Here is a 25,063-nt window from a genome sequence, read left to right as displayed (position 1 = left end):
GTTGGTAGTGTGACCTATTTCCCAACGTTGTGTAATCAGTATTGCAGTGACTAACTTCGACCCAACAGATGAGTTTTTGAATTCTGCTCCGCCTATGTCAGGGGCGCTAGAGCTACAACGACCAGACCTCCAGAGGGAGACTTTTTTTTTCTTGCCTACTTGCAGTCAGGGCCGACGTGCACGTCAAGTGCAACCTTTGGACCAATCTCTGCGTTCTACGTTTTGCTTCTGTCAAAGGTGAAAGTTAACGACGGGGGGGTTTTTTTTTTGAAAAAAAGCGAAAAGATGGCGCCCGGCGTGTTGGCACAGATTTGCAACCATTCTGAGAGAGGAGCTCTTATTTAAGCAACCTGGATGTTTCCCTCCTTCCCCGATGTGAATCTTTCAATCAGAAGTTGTTTATATAATTTAAAAAAAAAATAACGGGTTCTGTTTTTATTTTATTTTTTTTGGTTTTGGCCTCCCCTCTGAGTGTATGGTAAGGTGATGGCATTGTTTGAGTTGGTGTGGCGGGTACTGCACACCGTGCTCTGCCTGCACCGGACTCTGTCGTGCTGGATGCGGAATGGAATGTGCGCCTGGAAGCGCTGGAACCCGGCGGTCCTGGGGCTCGGCTCCCACAACACCAAGAACAAAGGCAAGAGCCGGCGCGCGCGCTGGCGCTCGGACGGCCGGAGCCTGAAGAAGCTGCCGCTGCACCTGGGACTCGTGGTCACCGAGGAGGAGACCAGCTACACCGACATCGCCAACCTGGTGGTGTGGTGCATGGCCGTGGGCATCTCCTATGTCAGCGTCTATGACAACCAAGGTAAGGGAAGAGGTGAACTGCTCTGCCTCTGCCGAAAAGGGTGGGTGTCAGCCCTGCGCACACGTCACGGATCGACGGAGACATGTCCCTCGTGAAACTTTTATTTTTATGTTCACCCGTGCGCTTGAAACCCGGAGAAGGACGATTCCTCGTCCCTTGCGACGAGGAGGAGGAGGGGAAAAAAAAGTCTAGGTGTTTCCCCTTCCTTGAAGCAACTTAATGTTATGAAGGTGGTTTGCTTGCTCCGATGGTCAAGGATGCTGCATGAATCGGGGAGATTCAAGGAAGAGGGTAAAATACCCCTAAAAGGAAATAAAGTTCCAATTTTTAAAAAAGAAATGAATCACTAAATTACATATTAGCCATGAACCTTTTCTGAAGTCAGTGAATGCTCACCTGGTGATTTGGAAGTGACATGCTCATACCTCCATTTTTGGTCAATCTGTACAGTATGACAGGTAGCTCATAAACTGGATTCGTGTACTTAAGAGGACAAAGTATTGATTCTGTTCAGTTAATGGAAAGTGAAACATGACGATGGTTCTTTTCATAATGAATGTCGTTAGAAAAAGGAACACTCGTCTACAGGGACAAAAATATATGAAGCAGAATTTATCTGATCAAGATTTTCATAAGTGTTCCTGATTTTGGGGGGTTTGCATTGGTGTGGGGAGTACACGTGCCGTTTCAAACCCAGTCCTTGTTTACACGGCATTGTATGTATTGTGTCTTTTAAAACTAATATAGCTTGTTAATTGAATGGGCAGAATATCTGATCTCCATGGGATCTGACCGTGCATCACAAAAAAAGCAGTTTTTTAATGCATGGGGACTATCCCAAAAGGTGCTTGCAAGTTAATGCATCAGTTTCAAGTGAGTGTAATTAGTTTTTTACTGTTTACCAACACAACAATGTTTCTTTGGAACATTTTTATGCAGAAAATCTAGGGAGTACAGAGGGGAATGCATATTGTATTGAAAGCCCAATTATCAGCTTGGTTAGTGTTTTCTGTTTTAATTATTCTTCGCTACCATTTCTTGGGGTATTTTTTGCACTTTTATCTACCGTACTCACCTTGGTATGTTTTCGCTCTCAACTTTTTCATTTTTTCTATTGATCTCTCCACAGAAAGGGAATATATTACATATGAGTAACAACCAAATTTAATTCAGGCTCCATAAATGTATCTTCTATTTTATTAGGGTAAAATTTTGATCATTGGCTATTGTAAGAGGATCCACGTAAGTGCAATGAGCATAACACTTTAACTCAATGACCCAATAATTTCTGCACTTTGCGTTACATTCCCATAATTGGAATTGGAGCACTGGTGATGTGTTGATTTGAAAAGCAGAATTAACTTGAATGTTTGCCATAGCAGGAGCGGCACTAAGTTTGCTTTAAAATTGTTAGATTTATTTATTAAAGGAGTTTTTAAAACAAAACTCCAGCTTAATTTTGTTAATTGGACATACTTTTACTAAAAGATGTTCCTGCAATATGCTGGTGCTCTTCAATCTAGTTCCGATACACTGTGGGACCAAATTCAACACCAACGGAGAAACAACAATCAATGAATCTTAAACATGGTCATGACTTTCATTTTTGGGCTATTCCTTTCCTGCTAGGCGGCTACGGTCTGCACAGATTTGGATGGGCAGGTTAAGTGTTCAGTTTGCCCATGGCTGGGGGGAAAATAGCAACCAACAGCAGCTCACATTGTTGAGAACAATATTTAGATTTGACTCCCAATGACTGGGGTGGAGAGGTGACCGTCCATACTAGTGGGCAGACTATTATTACCTCATTTATATTGCAGTACAGATATCAAAGTTGGTGCTGCCTTTGGTGGTAGCACTATAATAAAAAGGAAGCTGTAGATATACTCTTCACGAAGAGTGTCAGAACCCATTCCTCGTGTGCACTATATAAGTGCCAGCAGGACTAACCACCCATCTTTTTGTTAATGAGCTTATTATTAATAGTGAGAAAAGGCAATTTAAACAAAAAACCCTAAATTGCATTTAATGGAAAATGGTAGATGATTAGCTGTCTGTTCATAGAATCATAGAATGAATACAACACAGGAGGAGGCCATTCGGCCCATCAAGCCCGTGCCGAATGGATATCATTCTTTTGTCCTCGTCCTCAAAGCAAGAGAGCACTTAAATGCTAATCCTACATCTGTTTATTAAATCATGAGAAACATTTTGCTGCACTGTGAATGTACTGGAGGATAATGTACAATAGACTGTAACAACAAATAACCGTAACTGAATCTTTGACCAAAATATGCTGTCTGTTATTGAAGTAAAATTTTTTAAATAAGGGCTTGGGTGACAAATTTGATTAGATCAATTTTTCACTTCATCTGGATTCAAATCTAGTAAATGTAATATTAGGGTACTGGTGATTACTGAATTGTCATTGGCAGGGAATAATTTGAGGCGAGATTACACAAATTATCAAACAGCATTAATTCTATTGCTTTAAGTGATTTTGTTTTCTCTAACACATTAATACCAATTTTTTTTTAAAAACTTGCATTTATATAGAGCCTTATCATGTCCTGGGGACATCTCAAAGCACTTTACAGCCCCTGAATTAGTTTTGAAGCGCTGTCACTATTGTGCAAACTGGGTGCCATATTTGCCTATGACAGGGCCCCACAATCAACAAAATGAATGATCAGTAATGTGTTTTCAGTTATGATGGTTTAGGGATAAATGTTGGCTAGAACACTGGGAGAACTTCTTGCTCCTCTTTTTGATTACTGCCTTGGGATCTTTTACATCTACCTGAACAGGCAGATGGGCCTTGATTTAACGCATCATCTGAAAGTTAGCACTTCTAACGATGTAGCACTTCACTAAAGTGTCAGCCTACATTATTTACTCAAGTTCATAGTGGTGCTTGCACCTTCCGACTGTGGTAAGAATGCTACTGATTGAGCCAAGCTCACACTTAATATATTAAATCAACGTAGTAACACTGCTCTTTACTTTTTTTTTAATTCATCCATGCAATGTGGGCATCGCTGGCAAAGCCAGCATTTATTGCCCATCCCTAATTGCCCTTGAGAAGGTGGTGGTGAGCTGCCACCTTGAATCGCTGCAGTCCTTGTGAAGGTATTCCCACAGTGCTGTTAGGATGGGAGTTTGACTCAACGACGATGAAGGAATGGTGATATATTTCCAAGTCAGGATGGTATGTAACTTGCAGGGGAACGTACAGGTGATGGTGTTCCCATGCGTCTGCTGCCCTTGTCCTTCTAGGTGGTAGAGGTCGCAGGTTTGGGAGGTGCTGTCGAAGTAGCCTTGGCGAGTTGCTGCAGTGCATTTTGTAGATAGTACACACTGCAGCCACTGTGCACCGGTGGTGGAGGGAGTGAATGTTTAAGATGGTGGAGGGGGTGCCAATCAAGCGGGCTGCTTTGTCCTGGATGGTGTCAAGCTTCTCGAGTGTTGCTGGAGCTGCACTCATCCATGCAAGTGGAGAGTATTGCATCACACTCCACTTTGGTAGGAAGAATAGAAAAGCAGAATATTTTTTAAAAGGTGAGAGACTAGTAAATGTTGGTAGTCAGAGGGATTTGGATGTCCTTGTACACGAATCACACAAAGTTAACATGCAGGTGCTGCAAGCAATTATGAAGGCAAATGATATGTTGGCCTTTCTTGCAAAGGGGTTGGAGTGTAGGAGTAAGGAAGTCTTGCTGCAATTATATAGGGCTCTGTTGAGGCCACACCTGGAGTGCTGTGTACAGTTTTGGTCTCCTTACCTAAGAAAGGATATACTTGCCTTAGAGGAGGTGCAATGAACGTTCACTAGATTGATTCCTGGGATGGGAGGGTTGTCCTATGAGGAGAGGTTGAGTAGAATGGGCCTATGTTCTCTGGAGTTTAGAAAGATGAGAGGTGATCTTATTGAAAAGTAAGAGGGCTTAGAGGGCTTGACGTAGATGCTGAGAGGCTGTTTCCCCCTGGCTGGAGAGTCTAGAATTAAGGGTCATAGTCTCAAGATAAGGGGTCGGCCATTTAGGACTGAGATGAGGAAGAATTTCTTCACTCAGAGGGTTGTGAATCTTTGGAATTCTCTACCCCAGAGGGCTGTGGATGCCCAATCATTGAGTATATTCAAACCTGAGATCGATAAATTTTTGGACTCTAAGGGAATTAAGGAATATGGGCATTGGGTGGGAAAGTGGAGTTGAGGTAGAAGATCAGCCATAATCTTATTGAATGGCAGAGCAGGCCCGAGGGGGCCGTATGGCCTACTCCTGATCCTATTTCTTATGTGGGGTTCCAGTTTTTAGCACTAGAGCTCTGGTGGTGTTGCTCATGGATTAAAAAAATTAAAAGAATCAGATAAATCCGGTTGTGTGCTACCTACGAACGGTCACTTCAGCATTTGTTCAACCATTGCGCTGTGGTTGATATTGTAGATTGGAAGACCCGTGCTGACAGAATAACATAACCTTGTAGGTTTATATTTAGTGATGCTGTCAACTATGTGAAACTTATGAGTCAGAAGTCAGTGGCACTATTGTAATGTAAAAATGGTTGGATAGAAGGGGGGAAAGAGCAAGACAGTGTGGAAAATGAACAGAAGTAAGGAGTCAGAAAGGAGTGAAGAATGGGGGATGAGTAGGGAAGAGATAGTGAGTTTTTTACACAGAAGGTTAGCTGGTAAGATTAAGCTTTTTGAAGAATGTTTTATTTGACACCAGGCTTTGGTAGATAAGTTTTCCTATAGTAGGCAGTAACCGTTTCAGTGTGGGTTAAAATTGAGCAATAGTTGTACCTGTCTGCTTTAGAACCAGTTTCATCTTGGGTAGGATTGATGAAAACAATTTTAAGTTGCACATTAGGTATGGAAACCCTAATTTTGCTGAAGGGGTTGAGAAGAATGTCCTTACATTCAGGCAAGGCATGTTCTTTCTGGATTTGCTAAGAAAACTAGCCGGGCAGCATACTTTCTGCCTGTCAAATGTGAAGGATGTGACTAAAAGTTATGTTGCATATTTTTCAAGATGTATGATGTACAAGGGAGAGAGATGGGAAATGTATTGAAGCTGTATAGACCAAGATATTAGCTTGTTTAAAGGTTACGAAAGCTGTAAAGTAATTGTCCTGACAAGTTAAATAGTACATTTGTTTTCTAAATCTGTGGTGCCTGTACGATGCTTGTTAGATTTTTGATTTCATGGGTGGTAACTGTAGTCACAAGTTTTATACATAATGATGGATGGTGTGATTTCTGCCTCAACCACTCTTCAGTGGCATTGATTTAGTATTGCATTTGAAACTCCTCATTTACATGGCCTTGTGCCTGACTGGAGTGAATTATGAAGCTGTACATTGTTTGGACCTTGTGGCCATCTGAAGCTGGATAATTAAAAGTACAAATGGAAGGAAGTAGTAGAAATCAAATTCAGAACATTTGGGTGGCATGATTCTTGGAAACACCAACTGTATTGTGACGAGGGAATGTGGATTTACATCTGCAGATTTAACTATGTAATGTGTCCTTGATCTTCGTACGGTGTAATACTATCTGGGTACTGCGTTATAAGGAGGCACAAAATTGGAAGACTAGTTAACTCGTGTTACTCAGCACACTGCTCAAAAGCAGCGTTTGTAGAGGACTAGGAGCATGTCCATAACCGTTGGCCAGAAAACAGTACCAGGCCCAAGGAGATTTAGAGAAGAGTGCTAACTATCAGCTTGTTAATATGACTTTTTTTTTAACCCTTGTTCTGAAAATTGCCACCATACTCTTCTGGTTTTGTAGGTCAATGAGAGAGAAGGAACAGTTGAGGTACTGCTGTTAAGGAGGGAGTGATGTGTGCTTCTATGAACTTGTTGGAGAATGTTGAGAGAGGCACAGAGGGTGGCCATCAGCTTGTTCAAGGGTGATTCAAACCTAAGAATGAAGGATAATTTAAAACAACTTATAAGGTGTTCTGTACTAGCTGTACTGGAATTAAGCTCCCCTATTGCCCGAACAAGGGTCTCCAAGGCTCTATCGTTTTTATGGTGACATTGCAGATAACAGACTACCTCTACCAGAGAGGCCTCCAGCTCTCTTAGTAACATATGAGCTATTTTAATCATTTATGCTGCTGTAGTATTTTTCTAGTGCAGAATTGATGCAACTCCAGACAAACAGTTGCTAGACCATATATATTTTCCACACCGCCTGAGGAAGGGGGAAGCCCCCGAAAGCTTGTGGGATTAAAAATAAAATTGTTGGACTATAACTTGGTGTTGTAAAATTGTTTACAATTGTCAACCCCAGTCCATCACCAGCATCTCCACATCACATATATTGAAGAAACTGGATGATCACCCAAAAGGCAGGCGTTGAGCTGCTAATGCAATTATCTCTTGGGGAAGTCTTACAGGGGAAGGCATTCAGGTGCAGCAAGCAGTTAGGAAGGCGAGTGGTATGTTGGCCTTCATTGCGAGAGGATTTGAGTACAGGAGCAGGGATGTCTTACTGCAGTTATACAGGGCCTTGTTGAGACCACATCTGGAGTATTGTGTTCAGTTTTGGTCTCCTTATCTGAGGAAGGATGTCCTTGCCTATCAACTCCATGCTACACTTCAGAATGCAACTATACGAGCAATTGGTAAAAAGAAATCACTTTGTGAATATTAGCACAATAGAGCAACAAGTGCCATGCTGCAGTGCTTGGTTCTATTAGCATAGGTGCGTGGAGGTTTCTGCTGCAATTGTAGTGATATCAATAGATGAAGTATCCACATTCAAATTAAATAACGGCCCAGAAATTGCTCGGAGCGGCGAACCAATAGCGCTCGTAGCTTCGTAGATTTATACTAACCCACTAACTTACCGTGGTCTTTATTGGGTGCACTTCCTCTAATAGTAAGTGGAGAAGAGCCCAGCCTTAGCTCCACCGAAGCTAGGACCCTGGGAGAAGCGAGAGGATCACTCTCTACCCTCGGTCAATCAGATTGCTGCATTTTTGACAAGCTGCAAAGAGTTTCTGCAGGCAGTAACATAAAAATGAAAGGTACAGCACTAAAATCATTTGTAAAATCAGTTATAGAAGGTAAGAAATAATCAAATGAAATGAGATAAAAGGGAAAAATTTAAAAAAAAATTAATTTAAAAAAGAAAGTTTGTTCATTGAAAACAATTAAAATAAGGAGTAATGAGACTCCACATTTTTAAAAAAATAATTTTTAGTTGTTTGGCAGTCATTTAAGGCTTAAAATTTAGTTTAATCTGATATTTTTAAGTTTTGTGGCAATATTACTTACTTTCCAGCTGGGCAGATGAGCAAGTTGGTGCTGGTTTCCACTGATTCCAGCTGGCGATATCCCTTTAATTCAAAGCTGTCATATCGCCGGCAAACCAGGAGGAGCAAGTTCTGGATTTTCGCATTTGACTGCACATGTGCGAACTCCGGAACTTGCTCCTTGATTTCGCCACTAACAACAGCGAGCGCACCGTTCTTTTTTAAAGCAATTTCTGGGTCAGTGTGCTTTAGCAAAGGATTGAGGAGAAGGTTGATGGAACAGTGAAACTGTAGGTCAGGTCCTCCTGTAGGCAGCCTGATTATAGTGTACGTGGCTGAATGTTGCAATTTGTTCTGTTTGGGCCATCTTTTTGAGCAAACATAAACTCAAAAAGAACAGTTCTAGTTACAAATATAGTTACAATAGAATATATATTGTTGAAGTTTTGTTCATTACATTTGTATCAAATTTTAATTTGATATTTTCCTGTTTACTGCAAAATTAAACTTTAGCTTTGAGTATCCTGTGAAATTCTACACTATTTGCTTTGAGGTATACGTTGTATTGTGTCCTACTCATGTTTGAGCATTTTTGCATGTGGACTATTAGAACATTTTTCATATCATTCTTCTCTAAATGAAATGTAATTAGAACTCAGCTTTGCATTAGTGTTGTTCAGATGATTGTGCAGTTTAAGGGTCATTCAGGAAATTAGTGATGAACATAGTTCATCAGATAATAAGGATTTTCTTCAGTCTCCACTCTGTCACAAATAGCCTTTCAAGTCCCTGGATATTTTAATACTTTGGTTGAATGACCCACAGAACCAAAATGATAGTATTGAAAGTTTAACTACAATTATACATTATTGTGGATGTGGCTAATCGTGTAAAGATCCCTTTACTGCAGTGGTGTTCATAAATCTGTGGTTGCTACTCGTGACCCTCAGCAGACTTCCTGCTTCATGTATTTCTGCTTGCCTTGGCTGTAGGGTGTAGACAACTGTGCTTTCGGTTCTACTCCTGCACTCCTTGTCAAGTGGGAGAGTGTGAGAGAATGCAATAAGGTGGCAGGACTATCCCATTCTCTACACTGAAATTAAGAGCGCGATTAAAATTGTATAATTAACAGTTTTAGTAAACCTAATGATCATTTAAGCCAACCCCCCCCCCCCCCCCCCCCCCAATCCCTGGGTAGGTGCCCGTCCTCCACTTGGCAACTGCTCACAGCAGCAATTGGAATTGGGAGTTCTCTTCAGGGCTTCACAGGTGAAAAGCACCATCCCGTCACTGTGCTGAAGGAATGCAGTCAGTTCTTGATTGATCTGACAGTAAAACATTGATTCATATTCGAGCCCTCAACTAAATTTTTGTGAGTAATCTTGCACAGTGTACTGGTCCAATTCACATGCCATTAAAAAAAGACTGCAATATGTAAAGAATGCATCAGGGGTATCACTACTGTAAGCAACCTGGCACCAGCGAAACCGTCCTTAGAAAGGATGTAGTGAAACCCAAACCTAAGATAGATGGAAAGTGGTCTGGCAGCAAAAAGCTAAATGGCTTCTACTAGTGCCGCTTAAAGCTGGTGTAACTTCTTGACTCTGCCAGCAATGTACTTTTGCCATTGTCAGTGCACACTTGTGCAGAATGACGACAACAACTTGCGGTGTAACACATCCCAAGGTGCTTCACAGGAGCCTTATCGAGCCACATGGAGATATTAGGACAGGTGACCAAAAGCTCGGTCAAAGAAGTAGGTTTTAAGGAGTGCCTTGAAGGAGGAGAGAGAGGCGGTGAGGTTTAGGGCCTAGGCAGCTAGAGGTACAGCAGCCAATGGTGGAGTGATGAAAATCGGGGATGCACAAGAGGCCAGAATTGGAGGAATTCAGAGATCTGATGGCTGTAGATCTGATGGCTGTAGATCTGATGGCTGTAGATCTGATGGCTGTAGATCTGATGGCTGTAGATCTGATGGCTGTAGATCTGATGGCTGTAGATCTGATGGCTGTAGATCTGATGGCTGTAGATCTGATGGCTGTAGATCTGATGGCTGTAGATCTGATGGCTGTAGATCTGATGGCTGTAGATCTGATGGCTGTAGATCTGATGGCTGTAGATCTGATGGCTGTAGATCTGATGGCTGTAGATCTGATGGCTGTAGATCTGATGGCTGTAGATCTGATGGCTGTAGATCTGATGGCTGTTACAGAGATAGAGGGGGGCAAGGTCATGGAGGGATTTGAACACAAGGATGAGAATTTTAAATTGCAACTTTGTACTCACTGCACATGCATACAGGTTATGCAGGAGCAGTTACCTCAAAGCTGAGTTCATGACTTCTGAGTAACTACACAAGCACAAAGCTTGCACATGTGCAGCTGTCCCATTATTGACGAATGGTGAGTTAAATTATGCTCTGAGCAATTTAACTGCAACAGGACTTTAGAAGCTTTTCTGTAACATGAAAGTGTCATATTCAGGTTACCTCTGACTTGAACAGTGGTTTTGCCAGCATGCTGGTTTTCAAGTCCCTCCATGGCCTTGCCCCTCCTCAAACAGATATTCTGCTTTGGATACTGTTGGGGGAGATGGCTTATCAGGGGAAAGCAGCAAGAGCCAGGTTCGGGGCACCACGGGTGGCTCTGCTGCACAGGAGGGGAGGAAGAAGAGTGGCAGGGCTATAGTGATAGGGGATTCCATTGTAAAGGGAACAGATAGGCGTTTCTGCGGCCGCAAACGTGACTCCAGGATGGTATGTTGCCTCCCTGGTGCTAGGGTCAAGGATGTCACGGAGCAGCTGCAGGGCATTCTGGAGGAGGAGGGTGAACAGCCAGTAGTCGTGGTCCATATTGGTACCAACGACATAGGTAAAAAAAGTGATGAGGTCCTGCAAGGTGAATTTAAGGAGTTAGGAGATAAATTAAAAAGCAGGACTTCAAAGGTAGTGATCTCAGGATTACTACTGGTGCCACGTGCTAGTGAGTATAGGAACAGGAGAATAGACAGGATGAATGCGTGGCTGCAGGGATGGTGTAGGAGGGAGGGATTTAGATTCCTGGGACATTGGGACCGGTTCTGGGGAAGGTGGGACCTGTACAAGCGTGACGGGTTACACCCGAGCAGGACCGGGACAAATGTCCTCGTGGGAGTGTTTGCTAGTGCTGTTGGGGAAGGTTTAAACTAGAGTGGCAGGGGAATGGGAACCTGAGCGGGGAGTCAGAAGGGAATAAAGTTGAGAGCAGCAAGAGAGGGCAAGACCCAGGGGAAATCTATAATACAAATAGTACAAACAGTTGTTCAAGAACAAATGAAAGGGAAAAGCATAGAGCAGCGGAAAGAAAGTGTACTTTAGGTACTTTAGGCACGACAGATAAAATGAAAACTAGAAGGCGTAAGGCGATTAACCCAGCATCAAAGCTGTGGCAGGGGGTTGGGAACCTGAGCAGGGAGACAGGAAAGCATATCAGGAAGGGACAGAAGGTATGGAGTAAAAGGTAAAGTGTTAAAAAAGGAAAAAGCAGGAACTAAGTGTCACAAAACATATTTGAAAGTTCTTCATCTGAATGCACGTAGCATTCGTAACAAAATGGATGAGTTAATGGCACAAATAACGACGTATGGGTATGATCTTGTGGCCATTACAGAAACATGGCTGCAGGGTGACAACGACTGGGAATTAAATATGCCAGGGTATTTAACAATCAGGAAGGACAGGCAGGAAGGAAGGGGAGGTGGGGTGGCTATGTTAATAAGGGAAGGAATCACTGTAATACAGAGAAAAGATATTGGGACAAAGGATCAGGATAATGAAACAGTTTGGGTAGAGATAAGGAATAATAAGGGGCAAAAAACACTTGTGGGCGTAGTATATAGGCCTCCTAATAGTTGCAACTCTGCTGGAAGAAGTATTAATCAGGAAATAGTCGGGGCATGTAATAAGGGAACAGCTATAATTATGGGGGATTTTAACTATCATATTAGCTGGACAAATCAAATTGGGCAGGGTAGCCTTGAGGAAGAGTTTATTGAGTGTATTAGGGATGGATTTCTTGAGCAGTATGTAACTGAACCAACAAGAGGGCAAGCAACCTTGGACCTGGTCCTGTGTAATGAGCCAGGGTTAATTAATAATGTCCTAGTTAAGGATCCCCTTAGAATGAGTGACCATAACATGGTTACATTCCATATCCAATTAGAGGGTGAGAAGGTTGGTTCTCAAACAAGCGTACTGAGCTTGAATAAAGGAGACTATGATGGTATGAGAGCGGAATTGATTAAAGTGGACTGGGAAAATAGATTAAAGGGTAAGACGGTACATGAGCAGTGGTGTTCATTTAAGGAGTTATTTTACAACTTTCAAAAAATATATATTCCACTGAGGAAAAAAGGGTGTAAAAGAAATGACAGCCATCCGTGGCTAAGTAAAGAAATTAAGGATAGTATCCGACTAAAAACAAGGACATATAAGGTAGCCAAACTTAGTGGGAGGATAGAAGATTGGGAAGTCTTCAAAAGACAGCAAAAAGTAACGAAAGGATTGATTAAGAAAGGGAAGATAGATTATGAAAATAAATTAGCAAAAAATATAAAAACAGATAGCAAGAGTTTCTACAGTTATATAAAAAGAAAAAGGGTGGCTAAGGCAAACGTAGGTCCTTTAGAGGATGAGACCGGGAAATTAATGGTGGGAAACATGGAGATGGCAAAAATGCTGAACAAATATTTTGTTTCAGTCTTTACAGTAGAGGACACTAAGAATATCCCAACACTGGACAAACAGGGGGCTCGAGGGGGGGAGGAGCTAAATACGATTAAAATCACTAAGGAATTGGTACTCAGTAAATTAATGGGACTCAAGGCGGATAAATCCCCTGGACCTGATGGCTTACATCCTAGGGTCTTGAGGGAAGTGGCAGTAGGGATTGTGGATGCTTTGGTAATAATTTTCCAAAATTCTCTGGACTCGGCAAAGGTCCCGGCAGATTGGAAAACTGCCAATGTAACACCCTTATTTAAAAAGGGTAGTAGGCAGAAGGCTGGAAATTATAGACCAGTTAGCTTAACATCTGTGGTGGGTAAAATTTTGGAGTATTATTAAGGAGACAGTAGCAGAACATTTGGATAAACATAATTTAATAGGACAAAGTCAGCATGGCTTTACGAAGGGGAAGTCATGTCTGACAAATTTGCTTGAGTTCTTTGAGGATATAACGTACAGGGTGGATAAAGGGGAACCAGTGGACGTAGTGTATTTAGACTTCCAGAAGGCATTCGACAAGGTGCCACATAAAAGATTATTGCTCAAGATAAAGAATCACTGGATTGGGGGTAATATTCTGGCATGGGTGGAGGATTGGTTATCTAACAGGAAGCAGAGAGTTGGGATAAATGGTTCATTCTCGGACTGGCAACCAGTAGCCAGTGGTGTTCCGCAGGGGTCGGTGCTGGGTCCCCAACTCTTTACAATCTATATTAACGATTTGGAGGAGGGGACCGAGTGTAACATATCAAAGTTTGCAGATGATACAAAGATGGGAGGGAAAGTAGAGAGTGAGGAGGACATAAAAAAACCTACAAGGGGATATAGACGGGCTGGGTGAGTGGGCGGAGATTTGGCAGATGCAATACAATATTGGAAAATGTGAGGTTATGCACTTTGGCAGGAAAAATCGGAGAGCAAGTTATTATCTTAATGGCGAGCAACTGGAAAGTACTGCAGTACAAAGGGATCTGGGGGTCCTAGTGCAAGAAAATCAAAAAGTTAGTTTGCAGGTGCAGCAGGTGATCAAGAAGGCCAACGGAATGTTGGCTTTTATTGCTCGGGGGATAGAATATAAAAACAGGGAGGTATTGCTGCAGTTATATAAGGTATTGGTGAGACCGCACCTGGAATACTGCATACAGTTTTGGTCTCCATACTTAAGAAAAGACATACTTGCTCTCGAGGCAGTACAAAGAAGGTTCACTAGGTTAATCCCGGGGATGAGTGGGTGGACATATGAGGAGAGGTTGAGTAGATTGGGACTCTACTCATTGGAGTTCAGAAGAATGAGAGGCGATCTTATTGAAACATATAAGATTGTGAAGGGGCTTGATCGGGTGGATGCGGTAAGGATGTTCCCAAGGATGGGTGAAACTAGAACTAGGGGGCATAATCTTAGAATAAGGGGCTGCTCTTTCAAAACTGAGATGAGGAGAAACTTCTTCACTCAGAGGGTGGTGGGTCTGTGGAATTTGCTGCCCCAGGAAGCTGTGGAAGCTACATCATTAAATAAATTTAAAACAGAAATAGACAGTTTCCTAGAAGTAAAGGGAATTAGGGGTTACGGGGAGCGGGCAGGAAATTGGACATGAATTTAGATTTTAGGTTAGGATCAGATCAGCCATGATCTTATTGAATGGCGGAGCAGGCTCGAGGGGCCGATTGGCCTACTCCTGCTCCTATTTCTTATGTTCTTATGTTCCTCCAACTCCCCGAGATCGCTGCGCTCCAATTCTGGCCTCTTGCGCATTCCCGATTTTTTTTTTTTCACCCCACTATATGCGGCCGTGCCTTCAGCTGTGTAGACCCCAAGCTCTAGAATTCCCTCCCTAAACCTCTCTGCCTCTCTACCTCTCTCCTTTTAAGATGCTCCTTAAAACCTACCTCTTTGACCAAGCTTTTGGTCACCTGTCCTATTTCCTCCTCATGTGGCTTGGTGTCACATTTTGTTTGATCACTCCTGTGAAGCACCGTAGGACGTTTTACTATGTTAAAGGTGCTATATAAATGTAAGTCATCGTCTGTGAATTAAATCCTTTTCTCATTTTATTCTGTTTGCTTTCTCTTTCCCTTTATATTCCTCTGTTTATTTTGCTCATTTTCTTTTCTGCCTTCTTTCCTACAGAGAGCTGTGTGATATTCAGTAATGTTTAAAATAGTTGCTAGAAAAGGACAACACCTGGCCTTGTGGCACGCTATTCCATTCACATCACATAGGGTTCAGTTTTCAGTTCTCCTGATGGAAACTGGTGCTGTGTGTGCAGAAAGCCTGAATTGTAACAAATATTAAAATTCTAGCAAGCAACTTGAGATTTAGGAAGTATTTTTGCAGCCAACTTTTTTTTACCCTAAGGTACTCTGCCCTATAACTACAATATTTTCTACACATAGGCAGCAATTAAAGAAGTCTTGCATTCAGTTGGGTATATAACCTTTAAAGAACTGTGAATTTTATCTGACTGGAATCAGTGTTGGTGAACGTGACATTTGTGTACTCATTTATTGATGCTAAGCAAAAGGCTAGAAACGATTATCAGAGCCATGAGTACCGAAAAAAAAAAGGTGCTATGGGTTCGTGGTCATGCTCGAAGATCTTTAATCAATCCTTCTTTTCCCTGCTATTAGTCTTTGTATCTTGCAATTTGCTACTGCAAACCAGATTTCCCAACTATTGGCCATGTCATTTGCTGATGTCCTTGATGAGGTCACAGACCAGTCTCTGCTGCTTCAATCTTATTATTGTCTTTGGCTGCTGTTTTGCTTATTGTAATCACTGTTTTTAATCATCTCACTAATGTGCCCTGTATGTGCTTTTCAGGTATTTTCAAAAGAAACAATTCCAGGCTAATGGAGGAAATCTTAAAACAACAGCAAGAATTATTAGGTTTGGACTGTTCAAAGTATTCTGCTGAATTTTTAAATAGTAACGAGAAAGTTGACCAAGGTGTGTAACTTATTGAATATCTTATTGAGTGTGACATTTTTTAATTGCATTTTCTCTAGCTTGAGATCTATTTTGGAAAGATTAAATTGTACACTAGTCCATAATTAAAGTCCATTGTCATAGTAAATCCTTGTATGATTGGATTTGTATCGTGCAGTGTGATATATCCATTGTAAATATGTACTAAAAATAATTTTAAAAGTACAGACTTTATTGCAGTTTGCAGTGCATCAGTTGTAACATGTGCTTTGATGAGCTTGGCGTTGTGGCTGACATGCCATTGTTGTAGCTGAGTTTATGAAGCAGATTCCTCTAGGAACAAATCCTTGCTTGAAAACATACAATGCAGGTCAAATCCTGAAACTGCCATTGACCATCTGCAGGCCATTTTTCACCCCATCCTTAATATCAAGCAATTTGGATCGATTCCTGCAACAATTGAAAGGATTCAATTCACTTAGTGGCTATTTTGTTTTTTTAAAAAAATTGTACACTGCTTATCCAAATGTAGATCACAGTTTTAGTTTGGATACGTTACAAGTGCTCTAGCTAAATGGTCATGTTCTTGAGCTGCTTGACATTCCATTTGTCTGCCTCAGTGTTTTCAGGGTGAAAGGGGAAGAAAGGATTTTGGAGTTTTTGGGTAACAAAGGATTAGCCAGATTGTAAAATCAAATCATGTCGTACAGCTGACAAAATCCTATATTTCTTTACTAGTTCGAGCACTGTCAACTCTGTTGAATATTGTTTTTTTTTAAAAATTGTGTTTTTGTGCAGGTAATATACTACTGATATCAAGTATCTTGCAATTCTTTTGACTTTTATTTTAGTTTTATCTTGTCCGACTACAGTGAAAGTGCTTTCACCTGATGATGGGAAAGCAGATATAGTGAAAGCTGCTAAGAAGTACTGTCAGTTAGTTGCTCAGCAGCAGAGAAGGTCCACTGATCTAAATGTGAATATTATGGACAGTTTGCTCAGAGGTAAGTGCCATCTGTTGGTCAGTGGAAGGAATGCAAAATTTTAATTTGCTTGTACAGTTTGAGACCTCTAAGGGTTCATCTATGCCACAGTGAGATACTGTTAAAGCGATATGTTCTATTGAAATTATATTTTCACATAATTGCTTTGAATAAAAATAGTAATTGTTTACTATTAGTGGGCCTCTTTTTTTTATTAAAATACACTATTCGAAAGTTTAAAAAGTACATTTTTATTGCCAAAATTTCCATAGCTTTCCCTCTTCATAAAAATTGTAATAAGTTAATGTCTTAATGAAGAGACTAGCTTGTACTTACTTTAACTTGATCTATAACATCACAGTATAACTTAGGACAAACTATTGGCCCCTTTCTAGGTTTGTTAGCAAAGTCAAATGTCTTGTCTCTTTAATGGAATTAAATTGCAATGAAGGATCTAATCTGAAAACAGTTAAGTTTTATCTTCATATGCTACTTGATGATGTGTCTTACAACTCAGATGAATCCATCTTCTTTATATTTTAGTTTGCTTTTCAGAAGAGTGCTTATAAATCTGAGGGCAATTATGGATGGTCCTAACTAAAAGAGTTATTTTCCCTATCCTTGTATTGCTTACTATGCACCATACATTCCAGTTGAGGGGGTAAACACATAACCTGCTGTGATGCCTTTGCCTCCCTGAAAATAGTTTGTATGAGGTGTACAAGAGCATTCCAGGATGACTCTTCTTCCTTCCCTCTCTTTTCCCCCACCCCCTAGCCTCTGCCCAGCACCAATGCACTGAATAGGCTGCCCATGTAATTAAAAAAAAGTATATATTTCAGGAACACAGTAAAATGTATTTGATGTCTGAAATACAGAATTGTAATGTTTGCTTCATTGATTCTCTCTTTAAACTACAGTAATAACTAGCACTAGCTACACAACCACCTTAAAATGTTTAAATGTGCTCTTCAGCTATCTGCATTTTAATGCATTAAGTCAAGTTGCACTATAATTCATTTTTTACATGCTTGTACTGGACCTGTAAAACTAGAGGCAGTATTGTGCAGTTGATGGCTTACGTTGGAGAACTGTTTGCTGTTGCTGTAGGCCTTAGGTTTAGCATCAGGTGATTACCCATACTCTAATGTCATTTCTATTGATCAGTTTTGTCAGTTCACTGCCCTGTCAGCAGTTATTTTTATGTAGAAGTTCACTAGTCAGCAGACTTACTATTCTTGTATATAATCACATAAGTAATCTTGTACTGTATGATTTGATACTTAACCATATCTTAACTTGCATTTTTAATGCCTGTATTTAATTGATTTTACTTTTCCCCATTAGAAGGTGCTTTATGCTTACCTGACCCTGATCTAGTGTTGAAATTTGGTCCTGTGGACAGCACTCTTGGCTTTCTGCCATGGCACATCAGACTTACTGAGATTATGTAAGTGTCTTTTGGAGTCTAATTTGTTTCATTAAAAGTCTGTTTAGAGTGTTTAAGTAATCAGAGACACAGTGTACTAGTTAAAGTCCTATGCTGTAAATTGATGAAAGCATAATGGCTGCTTTCTGCTGAGGCCACAGTTGATGGAGGTTATTGCTGTTCTGTATTTTAGCAATATATTTAATGTATTTTGAAACTAATGTCAATAGGTGCTTTAACATACTGGAACTTCATTGTATTAGGCAACGGACTGGTAGAATAGGAACCTGCAGATCCCCAAAAAGTGCTCTTGTCCTTCTTGCAGGTAGAGATCACGGGACAGGAATGTGCTGTTGAAGTAAGCTTGGTGAGTTACTGCACTGCATCCTGTAGGTAGTGCATACTGCAGCCCCAGCACTGGTAATGAAGGGAGTGGACATTGAGCCCAGTGGTAGGGGCAACAATCAAGTGGTCTGTGCTGTCCTGGATGGTGTTGAGCTTCTTGAGTGTTGTGGCTGCACCCATCTGGGTGAATGAGTATTCCATCACGCACCTGACGAGGATTGCAGACAGCGGAGCAGCTTTGAGGGATCAGAAGGTGAACCACTCATTGCAGAGTACCCAGCTTCTGCTTTGTTTCTTATAGCCATGGTGTTCGTGTGGCTTGTCCAGTTAAGCTTCTGGTCATGGAGATCCCTAAGATGTTGATGGTGGGGGACTCAGTGGTGGTGGAGGGTGATAGTTTTCTTGGTTTGCGAATAACATGAAAGGTATTTTTTTAGTTAATAAAAAAGCTATTCAACCTGTTCATGACCAAATTAATGAGGAAATCATTCCAGGACTACTTCAGCTTTAAGTGGTTTGTTTGCTTTTTTCCTGTTGATTTTGTTTTGTGCAGCCACTAGGTGACACTGTGTTGCTGTCATGCTTTCTGTACAGGCATCCACTGCCTCAACTTAATTGCAGCTCAATAATACAACACAACAATATTAATGAAGCACAAGCAGCACTTTCTGGTAACTTCACTCTTGCTCTGCTAATGCCTGTTGCTTACAATCATATATTCAAATAAAAAAATGTACTCAGGTGACAGTTAATATGCAGTTGAATACATCTGAAAAGATCAATGGAATAGAATCTCTTAAAGTCTCCAATCTGAATTAAAATAATGTGCTTTGGAGTAGGTACTTGCTGCTCCATTCTTTGAGCCCGTCTACTTTTAATTCTAGCAATTAGAACAAGAATTTGGTTTAGGCAGTTTGAATTCCATTAATAGCAACAGGAGTCCATACTCCCACGATGCCTTCAGATTTTGTACAAGTGCTGTAATCTTGCTCACTAAGACTATATAAGGATGGAGAAGTGGGAAGATGTGTGGGTAGGAGGTTGCAGGGCAGAAAAAATCATGGCTGAATCTGATCCTCCTGTGATCCAGCAGAAGTTACTGGATAGTGATCAAGAGCAAGAACCCTGGCAATATATTTCCTCCTCCTGTGCAGAGGACAGTAAGGGTAATTGCCCTGGTGCCAACCCAGATGAGATCCGCTAACAGCACAGCCTGGGTATTAAATGGACCTCATTATTCCATATGACTTACTATCGCACTATTGTGCTTACTCAATGATTTTTTTCAAGTCAGACCACTTTGACTTCCAGGGTTTTGAGGTGGAGTACCATGTTTGGTGATGTGGGTTCATTTCAGGGAGTTTTGATAATTCGGAACCAAGATATTGAGAGAAAATGTTTACAACATGGAGAAGGGAAAGTCTTCTATCTGCTAAATGAAAGAGTGGTACAGATTAACTGTTCTCGACCTTTGGGTGCCTCCATCTATACGATGTGATGCCAAATGATCTAGAAAGGAATAAATTAGAAGTACACAGATCTGAACGAAATATTAGAAGGATTGATGGTTGTGGATAAAAATGTTGTTTTTGGAAAGAAAGCACTTTCTCCTAAGCTTTTGCGAGAAAACCCCTTTTTCATTTCAACAAAAGCAAGCAGATTCTCAAGCCAAAATATTTGCAGTATTTTGAGGGGCGAAAAAAGCCAATCTCTGTCAGTTCTCAAATGTTCTAAACTTTCATGTTGTATATTGAGTAGTAGAAATTGTATTTTTAGTCACAGAACCTTTTAACTGCAAATTACTTAAATTATCAGATGACATCAAGCTGGGTGGGACTCAAAAGGAGGCAACTGAGATCTAACGGAGTTTGCACCAAAGTTGATAAGTAACAAATGAAGTTCAGTACGGAGAAATGCAAGGCACTGCTTACTGGAAGTAAGAATAGGAGGCAAATATGCTCCATGAATGGGATAGAACTTACCAAGGAGGACATTGGAAGAAATTTGGGGTGTTAGTTGACTAGTCACCATGTCCAATAGTGAGGTGGCAATAAACAATAGTTCATATTGCCAAATCAGCTGCATTCAAAGCCCCATACATTTAAAGCTGTATGGTGCCCTGCAGCTGGAGTATTGTGTACGGTTCTCCTCATCGCCGTATAAGGGGGCATCCAAGCCCTAGAGGCAGTAGACGAGAGCAACGAGGCTGGTCCCCAGTGCCTGTATTTTTGAGATACAAGCCAAGGGTTTTCAGTCTCAAAAGCCATCCAGAAAGCACCATTTATAGAGCTGTAACTTACTTAAGCAGACACAGAAAGTAAACCCAAAGCAACTTTGGATATAGTGGGCCAGCAAGACAAGAATACTGGTTCAGGGTTGTAAAAGGCATATTTAAGACAGATGTCATCAATTATTTCTTTACAGTGGGTGATAGAAAAACTAAAATCGGTCACTAGGAAGGGTGGCTAAGGTCATTGTGCTGGCCAAATTTATGAAACAATTTGGTGCTGAAATAGGATAACAGTAGGGTTGGTATTCATGAAGAATTAATGTAAGGACTCTTACAACACCAGGTTATAGTCCAACAGCTTTATTTGAAATCACAAGCTTTCGGAGCTTTCCTCCTTCGTCACCTGAAAGCTCCGAAAGCTTGTAATTTCAAATAAAGCTGTTGGACTATAACCTGGTGTTGTAAGACTCCTTACATTTGTCCACCCCAGTCCATCACCGGCATCTCCACTTCATGAAGGATGAGATCAAATGTGGCTGAAGGATGTTCTTTGTCCAAATCAAACTTGTCTTGTCAATGGTCAGTATTAGTGTAAAGTCATAGGGGTTGATTTTAATTTGTTTTGTGTGGCATTAACGGGGTGGTAACAGCATCAAAATTGGGTCGGTAGCCTTACCGTCCTGTTGACCCGGATGATGTTGGCAGGTGCCATTTTGAAAGGGGCCTACCACTGGGCGCCCAAAGCACCGGTATCAGGCGGCGGCCCATTTCAGTATGAAATTAAGGGTCTTGGTACCCTGATTGCTATTTTAGGTTGGAGCTGGTGGGAGCATGCACTGTCCAATCATTTCTATGGGCGATCGAGTCAAGGAGGCTTAGCTAAGGTAAGTGTGAAATTATTTTTGTGGGACTCGAAGAAGCAGAAGGGATCCTCTGGGCCGCACAAAAATGATCTGGGCCACTGGCAAGTTGGACCATCTCCCCACTATCGCGACCCCCTCCCTGCACTTACCTTGATGGTGGCCAGATATTGGGAAGCCTTGATCCAGCGAGCTGTTCCGGGATGCCCCTTCGACCCACCACAGCTCGCCAGCCTGATTTAAATGAGGCCGGTACCTTGAAATCGTGGCCGGCGCGGTTATGGGCGACCAGCCAGCGCGCTCCACAGGTTGATCGCCCAAAACTCAAAATCGACCCTAATGTGGCTCACCTCGATCTTTTTAAGTGTTTCTTAACATCTAATGAGAGTGCATTTTAAATTTCATGGATATGATGTTAAATTTTATTATTTAAAGTTTTTTTTAAAGCTCAACATCCTTTTGTACGTTTCTCCCTGTAGATCATTGCCTTCACACATCAACTTAAGTTATGAAAGCTTTATTTCTGCCCTCCAAAACTTTGCAGCCTGTGAACAACGTATGGGAAAATAACCACAAGTCAACATGGAATCAGTTCCAGGCTTCAGTCAAAGGGACCCAAAATATCCAATGTTTACAAGCACCGGTGAACCATTGAAGCCCAGTTCAGTGTCTTTATTTCAACTGAGGATAAGAACGTGTTTTCTTTGTCCAAATCTTAGTTGTGTAAGTGTCAGTGAGGGTCAATCTGTGTTTTTAAATAAAAAGAGCAAAATTGAGCTCCACAGTAATTCAGGCATTCTCAAATGGGACCTTTTTGGAAAAAAATAACTATGTTTAAAGGATTATTATCATTGGACTCTTCTTCCTTGGATGATATGGACAAATAATTTATCTACAATGCCTTGCACTAAATGAGTGTTCAGTAAATATGTAAAAATGATCCTATTCCAATTTTTTTTAAATTACTATTTTAATGCAACATGTAAAGTTTTGATGATTTTAGTTTGCCTTAAACTAAAGAGTGCACCAGGGATGTTTAATCACATGCTGCTAAAGGTTTAAAAGCAGCTATTTTTTTCCTAAAATTTAACAGTACAAATATGGAAACTGAGAATTGTAAAGTAAGAGACTGCACTATTCCATTGTATCGTTATGATGTGCAACTTGGTTTGTACTTGCTCTCTGTGGTGCAGCTGCACAATCATGAACTAGTTAGCATTCTTAGGTGTTTTGTAGACCAGTGTGTGATTCTGTATTAGTTGCAGGATAAAACCAAACTAAGGCATGAATTGCCCCTTGAATGTTGTTACTGTTCAAACATGCCTTGTTTAGTTTTCACTTTATTTTACCTTTTCAGTTTCACTGGGACAGATTTATTAGCAGTTAGTAATGGGTGAGGGAATCTGTTTAAATGCCATCTATTTTGTATAAAACTGGATACCTAAAAGAGAAGTGCAAAGGAGCAATATTCTTAGAGGTTTTCATTGTATCATAAACCACAAAAGTGAAGCTCAATTGGTATATAATCCAAGCAAGGGATACTGTTTGTAACTGCCTCAATTTTATTTTTATATATAACATGGCATATACAAAATGCAATTTTTTGGTGAAGTTTTGAAATCTAAATGAGTAAGGAGTCTGAGCCCTAAGTTTCCCTACGGTGGATGCACTGATAATACAAATGTGTAATTTGTGACTTAAGCAGATGCATGATACGTCACTGTATATGCAGAGTTATGGTTTTGCAGTGTTTCTGCTGTTGTAAGAATATTGTAGTATGATGTGAACATTATTGCTTTACAAGTACAAACATGGCATAGATCACAAAGTACGGAAAAATGAAATCCACATCCATATGCCTCATCACAGCAGCAGGTATTCTGATACAATAATGTTATAAACATTATCACCACAGGGAAGAAGAGCATAGAAAACCAGTGATGTATGTCCTTTTGGCTGATGCATACCCGTCCTTTTCATTAATAAACCTGATGCCATAGATGAGAGTTAAGCGTCATTAATTGGAAATGTAACATTTTCAGGAAATGGAAGTGCTCTGTTCCTGTTAGTGCCACTAACTAGAACTGGGATTAAATAGTACTTTGATCAAATGCATATGACATTATTGGCTTGGCCTATGTAATTAAAATTATTGAATTTAAAAAAAAGTGATTTGTCATATTTAAATAAAATCAACAGCATTGCCAAATCACACCTGAAGATACAGGTCCACCAATGTGTATGTTAGTTATGCAAGTCCGATGGATGCTGGTCAGGTGGCAAAAATAATTTCTACTACAAGACAGTAACTCACATTGGATAAGGAAAGTTATTTATCATAATATATAGACTGTTGAGGGAAAGCAGTGTATTATTAACACTGCAGCATTTTCAGCTTGTAGTTGAAAATACAGTCCTCCAGTGTTTCATGTATATGGGTGGATGGCTAGTTTTTTTTGATTACTGTTTTTGCACAGCTCAGTGTTTCAAAGAAAAAGTGTTGATCTCGTTAAGTCACACTAATCAACCTTGGTTCTTTCTCCGTTTGTTTTCTGTCATGTAATGACTGTTTCATACCATAAAGTTTCTTTGGGGAAAAGGGGACCAAGAGTTGTCTTTATCTAAGCTAAGTAAACAGTGCCAATTACACTGTGAAATCCAGATGAAGATGTACGCTGAATGTACAAGTGACTGAACGTTTTTCTGTTAAAACTGGACACTATGATGCTACGCAGATGAGAGCAGCTTCATTTCACCAAGTTCTATTCATAGTCAGAATCTTTGGCTGCTTGTACATAATTTGTAAAACCAGTTTTTACAAATAACAAAACTACTTGGATTTTATGAATGGAATGTACTGTATTACGACAGATGAAGAAAAATAAAAATTACATCTTACTATTTGTGGAAGTGCAGTATATAAACTGCAGCTTAACCCATGAGGGGTATGTGTTTTATTTCTAAATATGTCTGAAATACCTCACAAAACAATCTTTTTAATTGAGGTGCCATATTGTATGACTGCAGCTTTAAGGCATGTTAGGTGGTAGAAAAAGGGGATGCAAGCTATAAAGTCTAGGCATCTCATGAGGATGGGCAACACATTTTAGCAAGCAGCAAAAGAATGACATTCTTCTGCATGCATCTTGTTTGGGTGATTCACCCAGGATTTGAACAGGGCTGAGGTCATTAATGCTTCTTGATTTAAGAGGTGATATGACTATTGTCCATGTTTGCATATAGTAGCATAGTCACTCTCTACTTGCTTGTCATGATGACTAGGATAACATCAAAACTGGCATGTTTCATTAGTGTATTGGAAGTCCAAGGCTCTAGGGTTTGGTAGTTTATTGATTAGGTTACTAGACTAGTAATCCAGAGAACGAGAGTTCAAATCCCACCATTGCAAATTTGAATTCAGTTTAAAAGAATCTGGAAATAAAAAGTTGATA

At 40.6% G+C, this 25,063-nt stretch overlaps 1 protein-coding gene across 2 annotated transcripts; it reads left to right on the top strand.

Moving 5' to 3' along the window:
* Positions 1–271: 271 nt before the first annotated feature.
* nus1 (NUS1 dehydrodolichyl diphosphate synthase subunit) lies at positions 272–23,617 on the top strand. Of its 2 annotated transcripts, none has more exons than XM_067983816.1 (5): positions 272–808; positions 15,660–15,725; positions 16,616–16,768; positions 18,095–18,197; positions 22,091–23,617. In XM_067983816.1, the coding sequence occupies exons 1-5, from the start codon at positions 487–489 to the stop codon at positions 22,179–22,181; spliced, it is 735 nt and encodes a 244-aa protein (XP_067839917.1). In that variant the 5' UTR covers positions 272–486; the 3' UTR covers positions 22,182–23,617. The 2 variants fall into 2 exon arrangements, with proteins under 2 accessions (XP_067839917.1, XP_067839916.1); XM_067983815.1 differs by having other exon boundaries at positions 15,660–15,785.
* The last annotated feature ends 1,446 nt before the right edge of the window (positions 23,618–25,063 follow it).

The sequence above is a fragment of the Heptranchias perlo genome, chromosome 5 (genome assembly GCF_035084215.1).
Source record: "Heptranchias perlo isolate sHepPer1 chromosome 5, sHepPer1.hap1, whole genome shotgun sequence".
Taxonomy (NCBI): Eukaryota; Metazoa; Chordata; class Chondrichthyes; order Hexanchiformes; family Hexanchidae; genus Heptranchias; species Heptranchias perlo.
The sequence above is the reverse complement of the archived record's forward strand: the minus strand, read 5'-3'. Positions and strand labels throughout refer to the sequence as shown.